We start from the raw sequence: 11,801 nt of genomic DNA, 5'->3' as shown, positions 1-11,801 counted from the left end.
CCCAGGACTTTCTAATCACCTCACTTGATTTCTTCTAATGTATACAACTGAATCTTTGGGGAGGGATATGGGGGTAAGTGGATTAAAACACAACCATGTTTGGACATTGTACATCTTCTTATGTAATTGATGAAGTTGTCATTATGAAAGTACTCAAATAGCTAAGCATGCAGGAGGGACACCTTCAGATTAACTGCTGAGTTGCCTTTGCATATGATAGTAACCCCCAGTTCAGCAAAGCGGCTCAGCCTAAGAGGAAAAGCCTGGAGGCAGAAAAGTATGCTCATCATGTTCTTTGTTCCCAGTTGAGTCTGAGTAGAAAAACCCTTCAAGCATGAACTCTTTGTTCAGCACCCTTTCCACAGTGAAATATCTTGCGTCCCTATGGTAAAGAATTTACATGGAAGGCAAAAGAAGCAGGGGGCAAAAGAATTGTGGGCCCTGTGACTGAAGGTATGTGGCAGTGGCCAATCTGGACTTCCTTTCTGGCCTTAGAATAGCTGGCTGGTGGCATCTGGGGATATAGATAGCCCCACCAGAAATAACCGAGGCCTTGCATTTAGATGTTACTGAAATACAAGTAGATGCAATCTCTGAGGAGGGTAATAAGAATGCAACAAGTGGGACTTCCCTGGCCGTCCAGTGGTTGAGACTCTGCGCTTCCACTACAAGGGGCTCGGGTCCGATCCCTGGTCGGGGAACTAAGATTGCGTGTGCCACTCGGCGTGGCCAAAGCAAAGAATGCAAGTTATCACAATCCTGTACACCACCTGGAAAATTTGGATAATGAAGTGTGGTATTGCAAGGGATAAAGAGTCCTCCTATTGTGAGTTTAACACCAGCTTTTCAGGGAATAGACAACTTCCATCTGAATCATTCTTACAAGCTGAATTTTATTTTTACTAAATTATCTATGTTAAAAAAAAAATCTGTGCCTGGTGTGGAATTTCACTCCATCAAGTGTTACAATGACTTTTTCATTTTCATTACAAGCAGGAGATTGAATGTAGGACACGTGTTAGGAAACATGGCAATAAATTAGAATATAATTTACAAAAGCAAAAAAAAAAAGTAACAGTGTACCACATTAATACTGAGTATAAAATATAAGCAACAACTAATCGCAATAATACAAAGGTAATTTCATTCTGTATTATTAAGGATACCTATGTGACATTCACTCAAATAATAAAATTCTTAATGAAATGGACTCTTTAAGGAGTCAGTTGGGTACGCTTACCTTGCCTTTTTTGGTGGGTCTTATGCCAGTGGCGGATACTGCTCTCAGCCACGGGGTACCAGTTTCCTTGGGGTTCCCTAAGTAGCCTATATATATTTTGGAGGGCCAGCCATGGTGGCTCAGCATCTGCTGACAATCCTATTGTTATCACTTAGGAATAGAGCATCATGTAGCCACGTGGTTGACGACAGAGTAGCAGCAGTACTGTGAAGTGCTGTGGAATATGACTTTTCCTCACTCACGTTTAAATTCAAGGCCAATTGAAAGTTTAGTCCTGTTACACATCCTGTGCTTGGTTCCTTCTAGAAAGGTAATCTGATGCTGTCCCCGGGAGTTCTCTGCCCCCTGGCCTTGGTGCTGTTGCACACCCCAGAGGGACACGTCTGCCCTCCTCTTCTAGCACCAGTTGGGGTGCTGCACGGGGCTCAGGGGTATGGCCCTCACCATGTTAGTTCCCGGGTGAGGGGAAAAGTAGCCTTTAGTCAGTAATGTAAGGAATCTGTTTGAAATAAAAACATAAGCTGATATTTACGTTGGAGAAAAGCATATCCCAATAGCAAACCTATGCCTAAAATGCCAGAGAAACCAACCATCTTTTTGTTCGCTTATTTTATTTCACCAGGGCACATTAGCACCAAGTTAAGTGCTCTTTGCAAGGGGCCAAAGGAAGTCAGTGCTGGGGTCGTGCTGCTTGTGGCTGCCTGCCCTTCACGGATGGCTGAGGTGGCACTTGGGCTGTCTTCCAAGGCAGCAGAGATTGGGGTCCTGGCCACTCTTGTCTACTGTCAATCGCTCTCTCTGGAAACTCAGGGACGTGAGCTGTGGTGCTGAGAGAGAAAGTAGGCGAGGAGACTCAGATGAGGGCGACTGAGCACACAGAGCAATGAACGTCCCATGCTGACTGTCCACAGCAAACCTGACGTTTGGTTTTGAAGTCTGTGAGTCTCCCTTTCTGAAAAAACCTAATCGACCACTTTAGGTTATGGTGTATGTGATGCACCTGACATGTTGTTTCAGAGCACAGTGATGGATTTAAGTCAAACATACTCTTTAACTGCAAGTAGTAGCTTTACAAAGTAGCCGTTTGGTTTGAGTTTGAGGTGTTGGTGTCGCAAGGTGCACTCATGTGTAGGACACAAGACACATTCATCAAGATCCTGCTGCAAGTGTTCAAGTACAAAATATTCATATAAGCAAGTACCCTCTTTTTCTTTTTCTCTTTTTAAAAATCTCACTGTCAAATCTCTTGATGAGTGTGATGTGGACTGGGAAAATGTGAGCTTAGTCAGTTTGATTTAGGTGGACTTGCTTCTAGAATTTGACTTGCCCAAGAAGTTGGGTTTCACATTTAATTGCCATTCAAAGTATCCATAAAAAATACAAAATACTTGGTTGAGTGACTATTAAAATGATGCTTTATGATCTCTAGTCTTCATGAGTTTTTCTTCTTTGGTTATTATCCCTTGCCTACTTTAAAACTCACAGAAATAGCACATCTATGTGCAAGCACACTCATCTACCCACACACTCAAAAGCGCTCGCACACACACACACTTGTTCTCATATAAATAAATGCCCTTCTGCCATATCAAAGAAGGGACATCTGGAACCCATCATAATTGTCAGCAAAAGGGTCTGCCTGGTTGTCATTGAGCCAGTCTGTCTTTTGCATGGTATCATCTCAGCAAGCTCAACATGCATATGCAACAATCCAATAGGGCAGAAGCCGTTCTGTGGCTGGAGAGGATGTAAACACAAGTGAGTTGGGGTGACTCAGATAAGAACTGAGGCATCCTGTGTGACGGCAGCAAAAGGCCTGGCACTTCAGTCTCTACCATACCCCAGGTCTGGCTTCTGCATGAAATTGAAATGTTTTTCTCTTAAAGTTTTAATGGAAATCTCAGCTTCACTTGCACAATGGCAAGTTAGCCACAGTCTTTTAGCAGTGAATTTATAGACTTGCACAGCTGCAGTAACTGATGCGCTGCTTTAAACTAAGTTCTTCATTGTTGTTCACTTTAATATAGTTTATATATGGCTCACAGCAGTGTTCAGAACAGGGGGATTATTCCTAAGGAAATTAAGTGGAATGAAGAAAAATAATACAAACTTTCATTACTTTTGATTTATAATTGCTCCTTAAATTACAGTTCAAAGCCCGTTTTAGAATTTAAATCATGGTGCTGTTGTAGTGATAAAGTATAGTAAATATTTTTAAGCTATGACTTAAGATTTCTGAATCTTCTTTACTTCCATAGTTGACCAAGTCAAAACAGCTACATTTTAAACAGTTTTAAATACAAATGGATTCAGTGTCATTGCTAAGTCCATAATAAAAATTATCTTAATGGTCCAAGGAGGTAAACAGGCTATTGGATTTACTCGAAAGAACACAAACGTTCCACAGTAAACAAGTCTCCCTGTGTTGTTTGGATCTCTCCAATCTGGCATTCCCTCCTAATACCGTGTCCAGCACTTTGGATCAAAAAATCCCACTTCACAGAAGTTAAAATAATATTGAAATCCTGTCAGCTAGGGCTGACCAGTGGTTACGTTTTCCACAGGGTAATGCATTTGCAAGGACATCAATCCTCTTCCTCTGGGTGGCTCTCTGTGATGGATGCATTTCCACGATGAAATGACAAGGCGCTCTCTCTGGCTTTCCATGGGTCAGTGTCCTTGGCAGGTCTTACAACACATCTGTCTGAAGTATGCTCTACTGCAGAACTTGAACTTCAGCACCAGTGGGCAATAAGCCACTTTGTTCACATCTTTGCACTCTAATGAGTGAGGGCAGAAAAGGGAAAACAATTAGGGGCACATAAACAAGTACATAAACAATGAGCCTGGATGTTCAGCAAGGACCACCCCCCCCACCCCTGCCCCATCCCGCCTCCTTGGGCCAGTGCACCTTGGCTTTCACATCCATGTGGTTTTTGTTTTTGTTTTCAAGCATACCCTGTCTGGTACACCCTACCAGAAATAGTCTTTTGATACATTTTAACACAAATTAAAAAAAAATGATTGCAAGGCTTTTCTCCCAGACTTTTATAAGTATGGTGTATGCCCACTGTGTCTTGAAAGAATTACCATTTGTTGGGATAAGTGATCACTTTAGACAGCTTGGAAACATGAGTCATTTTTCTTACAGCGCTTTTATTGCTTCTTTCTCAAGGGTTATTTTATTCAGCAGTGCAAGGTTATCCAAAATCAAACATGAGTTGCATTGTTTGATACCAAAGTACACATGTCCCAGGAGAATCTCTGCATCTGTGGGGTGTGGGGATGGGCCTCGGTGAATGAAAAGGATTGCTGACAGTGGCCTAGATTCAGCAACTACACTAGACAAAGAGGAAAACTTTGAGGGGTTGGCCTCAAATGGCAGCAGTCTGTGGGTTATGGAAACATGTAGAAATGTCTTTTTTTAATTTGGAAGTGAGACATGGCCTTCTTTTTTCCTATGTGTGTTTTCTCCTCAGTGCTAGAATTGCCACAGTTGAAGTCTGCAGTTCTTGCAGCCAGAAGGTGAATAAATGATTCTTTCTCCACCTCCCGTTGAGGCTGGTTGCACAAGATGAGGCTGAGGGGCCAGTGCAGAAAAAGAGACACTGACCTTTGATTCTCAGAAACCCCCACCACCCCATACTACCTCACTACTGCTAATAGTGATATTCCTCTCCAGTCCTCTCTTCAATTTTATCTGGGGGTTTTAAAATACTTTGTAAATCTAGTAATTATGTTTGCCTCCCAGAATCAAAGTTCCACCCTCATTTTTCCAGGTGGTTATACTGAAGCACCCTGGGTAAACTGTTTAAGGTAATTAGAATCAGGCAGAACACTGGGAAATGTTCAGTGTAACAGTGTTGTTGTTGCTTCCTTGTTTATTTTTCCTGGCTTCAGAAATCCACTAAAGTTCTAAGAGATCATGTACATGGTACATGAGCCATATGGTAAACATGGAAAATTAAATGCAAAGAAATGGGAAAGTTTCCAGTTCTTATTATTAAAAAGTAAGGAAACAATTTTATTGATCTCACTTTCAAGGCTCTTTTGGTGAAAGACTGAAAATTTTAAACTGTAACCCTTACTCCTCTGAAAGCATAAGTTCTGCCACCATCGAACTCCCTTACTTGAGATTTGATTTACAAAGAGAATAACAGAAATTTGAATAGAAACTTTCTACACTAAGATTTTCAATAAATTTAAGTTTTGGCTGAAAGAAGGTAGGAGAGACATTAAAAATTTCTTTAAACTTTGTACTAAAAAAAAGAAACTGGATGATATTTGGTGAATCAAGCTTGAATTTGAGGTGAAAATATCTCCATATATTTTATTTTATTTTATTTTTTCCATATATTTTATTTTATTTTAAAATTAATTAATTAATTAATTAAAAAATCTTTTTGGCTGTATTGGGTCTTTGTTGCTGCACACGGGCTTTCTCTAGTTGCAGCGAGCAGGGGCTACTCTTTCATTGCGGTGCGCGGGCTTCTCATTGCAGTGGCTTCTCTTGTTGTGGAGCACGGGCTCTAGGTGCATGGGCTTCAGTAGTTGTGGCACACAGGCTCAGTAGTTGTGGCTCACGGGCTCTAGAGCTCAAGCTCAGTAGTTGTGGTGCCTGGGTTTAGTTGCTCCGTGGCATGTGGGATCTTCCCGGATCAGGGTTCAAACCCATGTCTGCTGCATTGGCAGGCAGATTGTTAACCACTGTGCCACCAGGGAAGTCCCCATATATTTTAATTTGGAAATCACCTGTTATTTTTTTCCCCTCTCTGTCATGACCAGTGAAAAGTAACCAAAAAAAGTTTAGACTAAGAATATTTTTGCGGGGAAAAAAAAGTTGTATCAGTGTTACCTAGAGGAATATATTGTCCAGATAATGCATTTATTAAAATGACGAGAAAAGCTAAGCATAAAGGATGAGGACAGCTGACACATATCACTCACCTTTAATTTCAAATCACCGTCCTAATGGGGCAGCCTCCAGCGGAGACTACCACTGTCATGCTCTATTAACAGGGCTTGGTGGGACTGCTTAAAGTACCAAATAAACTTTGGCTTTGGTCTATTTTGCTAAAATATAAAAATGCTTTAGTTGATAAATGGATAGAGGACGACTGCTTGTTTTAATAGTACAAGGAAATAAAATTAGAAGCCAGACTGCTGGGTTTAAGCCCAGCTTTACCATTTACTAACGTTATGACTCTGAACAAATTGCTTAACTTCTCTGTGCCGAAGAGGTTAAGCATCCTTATCTGTGAATAGGGAAGATGAGTGTTCCCACTCCCGCATGTAGCATGTGTATCCTATGATATCACCTAGCTCAGTGCATAGAATGGTCATTGGCTCTCAATAAGTGTAATATACTGAATTACTATGATCATTATCACTCTTAGTTATTATTACTACCTGATGAGGGTAAGTTGTGCTCTGAATTTCTCAACAAGGATGCAGTATTTAGATTACTACTGAGAAAATGCTGTCCTATAGACACAAGTCAGTTTGAAGACAAAACAAAGAAGAATATTTCCTGAGGTACAACTTTATTGCGAGATTCATTACTCCATTTTTGGAAGAGTTTCTGAACCAGGAAAATTCTGAGATCAGCAAAATACAAGAAAATTCACAGATTTTTCTTTTGGATTTAGCCTTTAGAATCTGACTAAATAGTAGATAATAAATAATGAATAAAATAAAATATTCATAAATTATTTCTTCCTCCAACCACCCCCTCCATCCACCCATTCAGGCTATTAAATACTCAGGGATTCAGCTCCTTAGGTAGGTGCTGGAAATGAGAAGCCTCTTTTGCATGCAGAGGCCCCAGCACAGCCCTTCAGCCAGGAGCAGTGTCCAGTCTAGGGGCCAGCTGGAGGCCAGCTGCCAGGGTGTCCCCCTCTGAACTTCCCAATACGTCTTTTAAGTTTGTTCTCAGCTAACTTGATTCCAAGTAACTTGAATGAAAGCAGGAATTCATTTGGGCCCTAGGAGCAGGATCAAGCTTAGGGAGGTAGGGACTGCTTATGTGTGTCCCAGGACCTGAGAGCACCAGTGGTGAGGGGTGGCAGATCTGGGGGTGAATTCTGGCACTACCTCCTCCCAGCATTTGTTTGTCCTTGGCCAAAGTGACTTCACCTCTCTAAATCTCAGTTTCCTCATCTGTGAAATGAAGCCCATAGGATGTTGTGAGGCTTGTATGAGGTAACACCTACAGCACGTGTGTGGCCCTGGCACAGAGTGAGCACTCAGTTTATCAGCTCTTGTTACTGTTACCAATAACACATCTGAGAACAACCATCCTGTATTATCTCTCCGGGATCCCTGTCAAAATACATATAGCCTCTTCGTGGGCACACATAAGCAAATTAATGAAAAGATTTTAACAGAGAGCAGGTAAATTATGATGAGGTAGGGAGAGATCTGAAGGAAGATCCAGGGTTGAGGACTGCCAAGAAGATAATGGGCCTTGATGAGATATTAAATGGTGACTCTTGGGCTATAGAAGGACACAGCCTTGATGGAGTGTAGGGGGCTCCCATGAAGGAGGGGCCCTGAGGAAGGTCCCATTCCTACTTCTTGGTTTTGCTGTCTAGGGACTGCCTAGACTGGAAGAGTCAGTCTTCAGAGTGATGAAAACCTACTCACCAATGACTGGTCTTACATTCTTCCAGTCTTTTAACTCCATGAGAGATTAATCTAGTAATGATAACATTAAAAATAATTTATCAAGTGCTTCCTATGTGCCAGGCATTGCCTTAGGCAGTTTTACATATATATATATATATATATATATATATATATATATATATATATATATTTAATCATTTTAAGTATATAACATGTCAGCTTTACACAGATGGCAAAACTGAAGCTCAAAAAGGTTATGTATGAAACTCACTATGGGTCACACAGCTAGCTGGTCTAAGAAATGGGACTAGAACTCAGGTCTGTCTGACTCCAAAACCACTCTATTTTGGCAGCATTCTTGGCATCTTAATGCAGAAAGGTTCCTGCCTGTCAATACTTCTTAGTCTTGGCTGATACCCCTGGTACTTCAATCTCTGGGGACACCCTCACCAGGAGGTTTGCTCTGCCACCTTAGAGAAGGGGTAAGTTTGTTTTGAAAGGGGGGTTCTAGGTCATGGGCATTCAGAAGAGCCTGAATACATTTCTTCAACTACCCCTTTCTCCCTAGATTTTGTAAAATTACATGAGTGAAAGGTAATTTTAACACACCAAGAAGTTTTAAAGCCCCATCATTACAGAAAGCTGAGTGTAATCTTAAAAATATCAGTACAAGCTTTAAATTATATTGGTGCATTCAGCCCATGTGTCACTGTTTTAGTTAGCTAGAGAGGACTGACCTGATAAGCCCTTGGACTGACTCACTGACATTTTGCTGATGTACGTAGTTGTGAGGCCTTAATTATAAAACTTACCATTGATTAGTCTGTCTGCCTCATCCCCAAAGCCCATTTAAAATATTAAATAGCCTTTTCATTCCTACCCTTCAGCCAATACACAATACAGGTTACATTTGTGATAAAACCATTCTGGAAAAGTGGTGCATAAATTAAATCACATTTTCCCATTGAAATCAAAACAATAACAGACATGTTTTGATTGAATTTCTGAATGATCCTCAGTTGGTATTGATTTCTAGCTGATATCTAAAATATCTAAAAATTGGTTTCTCTATACCCAAGTAATACATAATCTGCACATACACAATTATACTAGGAGAGCTATTGAAAGGAATCCTTTAGTTTAGGTAGAATTTTTTGTAATAATATAATCACTTTGTAATTGATCTATTTTGAAGGTTCGATCTTTACTATCATGTTTTCTTCACACAGATACACTTGTATCTACTGCTTTTTAAGTAGCAGAATCTGAGCCAGCAGGGTCAAAGGTTTTAAGATGAAGGAGCCCGATTTTCTCTTCTACTAACTTCATGTACCAGTTAAGTACTCTCTAGGGAGGAGAATGACAAGACACTCTTTCTACCTTTTTTCTTCAGAGTCTATCAGAAGGGTGAGAGGTCCTTACTGTGTGGTTTCTAGGAAATATTTTGTGGACCTAACTAGTCTCTCCTTTTTTTACATCTCCTCTCACCTCCCTGCCTGAAAATAAAGTTTCACTTTATCCAAGGCTAGAGATTTCTGGTGGGAATGACAATTTATGGACTATTCCTAAATTTTCTCAGAGAGACTTAGGGATGTATCAAGGGCTGAGAGTCAGCTCGTAGGCCATACGATGTGAACTAGACCCATGATTAGAATCTTAAGCAACTTTCCAGGTATGCTGGAGTGGGTCTCACTGGTAATCTGGGTTCTGGTAGAGTAGAATGATAAAATTAGACAACCTGTTTCATAGGCAACACATGAGTCTACTTATAATTGAAGTGCCAGTGAGTTTTTCCCCAGGTGCTTTACATTAATATTTCAAAACTCTGACCTAAAAGACATGATTTCAAAATACTCACACTGAACGTAGGCTTATGAATTTAGAATGCAATTGGATTGGGATTCATTGTGACTTTGATGGCTTGACTTAATCCATGGAGTATAAGAGCAACTGTATTTATTTCTGTAAATAAACTGCATCCATTTCAGAAAATGTTGCCAAGCCTGCCTAAATCATATCAATGGAGGAGTTGGGATACACAGGGACATAGCCTTCCATGACCAAGTTGGACCATTCAGCATCTTTCTTTGGAGAATGCATGTTCTCTGTGCCTGTAAGTTCTTTCTGAAATTCAGATGGCGAGCACAATAAGCAGAGTTATGACTCTCACCTAAGGGTCTATCCTTTGGATTACAAAAGTACAACCAGCTGTACCTCTGTCCAACTGCCCATGGAGACGCAGAGCCTAGTGAGAAGTGAAATGGTGGCAAAGGCTGTGCATGTGCATGTGTGGTGCAGGAATTGGGGGCAGGGGATGTGAACTCAGCATACTTTTCCTGATGAAACTGTACCTGTGTGGTGCAGGAACTGGGGGCAGGGGATGTGAACTCAGCATACTTTTCCTGATGAAACTGTACCTGAGTCCTTGATATTTTACATATTCAAACTGGAAAAGGATGAAATAACACGTTTTGCTTGGGAACCTGACAGTATTCATTGCAGTGGGAACAGTCCACTGACTTTTTACCCTTGAAGCAAGGTAATATCAACTATGGAACTTTTTTCTGATTCCATCCTACCATGGACTAAGCCATTTCTTTCTCTCTTTGCTTTCTTGGTTTCTTCTTACCCAGTCTTATTCTCTGGATGCCACCCACAGTCAACTTGAGGTGCTTTGATCCCAATACAAATCCAGGGTTCCCTCCAAACCAGACAGCTGGGAATGTAACCCTGAATGCTAAGGTAGATTATGACCATTTTAAAAACTGGCAACAAAAATGTCTGGTCTTCCTCACCTCCTTGAAATCAAAGTTCAAATGATCTTCACCATTCATTCCTTTCACTGATTTTAATACATCAGAAGCCACCTTAAAACCCATATTCAGTAGCTGTTTTGTTCCATGGATCTCAGGAGGTTTCTGGAGCTGCTTAGGCTCTCTCAAAATCATGTACTTGAGGGAGACTGAGACCCGCCAAAGCCACTGTTAGACAACCTGGTCTGGTAAACCAATGTATACTAACCACACCTTTCCTGCTCATCTTTCCACACCATGAATCATTATTTGGCAGCAATAAATACTAGACGACAGAGTGCCTTGTGCTATTGAGAAGCTGAAAAGACTCACCAAACTACAAGGGAACCTGAAACTGAATAAAGATGAATAAAATGGCATTTGGGATAGAAATTCATGTGAGCTTGAGTACGTTAGTCTCAGCTGCCAGATGTACTTTAAAAAATTACTGAGTAGTATTTCAAATGCAATGATACCCAGTGTGTCTACAATTCACTCTTAGCAGCAATGTAGTGTTACCCTCATCAGTGGCAGTCTGTTAAGATCAAGCCTATAATGCCTTCACTCTTAGCCGAAGGCTTTCAGGAATGAAAAGCTAAAGTAGATGTTAAACATGGCAAATTATATCTTCCTTCTTCCTCCTCCTAGTTCCCTCTCAATATTTACTTTTAATTTCTTGATTCTCCACTTCTGATTTTCTTTCTCTTACTATCCTTTGTTGCCTTAACCTTCCATTTATTCAATCTCTCTCTATTGTTTATTTTTATTTTTTAAAATGTTATTCAAATTCCACTATTTTATTATGGCTTTCGGGGACTAATGTGCTTAATTTCCATATAGATGCCTAAATTCCTCACCATGATTAATAGTATCCAGTTCCCTAAATCTGAAACTTGGGAGTCATACTGAACATTTCCACATCATATTCTCATCCCTATGTCCAATTGTTCATCAGGATCTTTTTATTCTCCTTTCCATTTTATTCATTTTTTCCAATCCATTACCCTCTTTTTTTTTTTTTTTTTTTTTTGGTATGTGGGCCTCTCACTGTTGTGGCCTCTCCCGTTGCGGAGCACAGGCTCCGGACGCTCAGGCTCAGCGGCCATGGCTCACGGGCCCAGCCACTCCGCGGCATGTAGGAT

The 11,801-nt window shown here is 40.7% G+C and overlaps 1 protein-coding gene across 8 annotated transcripts in view; it reads right to left on the bottom strand.

Moving 5' to 3' along the window:
* Nucleotides 1–924: 924 nt before the first annotated feature.
* The window catches only part of ADAMTS6 (ADAM metallopeptidase with thrombospondin type 1 motif 6), a 290,570-nt gene continuing 279,693 nt past the window's right edge, over nt 925–11,801 (bottom strand). For all 8 annotated transcript variants that reach the window (XM_082623510.1, XM_082623508.1, XM_082623505.1 and 5 more), the window contains one exon: nt 925–4,020. In XM_082623510.1, the coding sequence (XP_082479636.1) occupies nt 3,911–4,020 (110 nt within the window). In that variant the 3' untranslated portion in view covers nt 925–3,910. The remainder of the gene's footprint in view (nt 4,021–11,801) is intronic.

The sequence above is a fragment of the Mesoplodon mirus genome, assembly GCF_964341445.2.
Source record: "Mesoplodon mirus genome assembly, chromosome: 5".
Taxonomy (NCBI): Eukaryota; Metazoa; Chordata; class Mammalia; order Artiodactyla; family Ziphiidae; genus Mesoplodon; species Mesoplodon mirus.
This window is presented reverse-complemented; position numbering and strand designations above follow the sequence as displayed.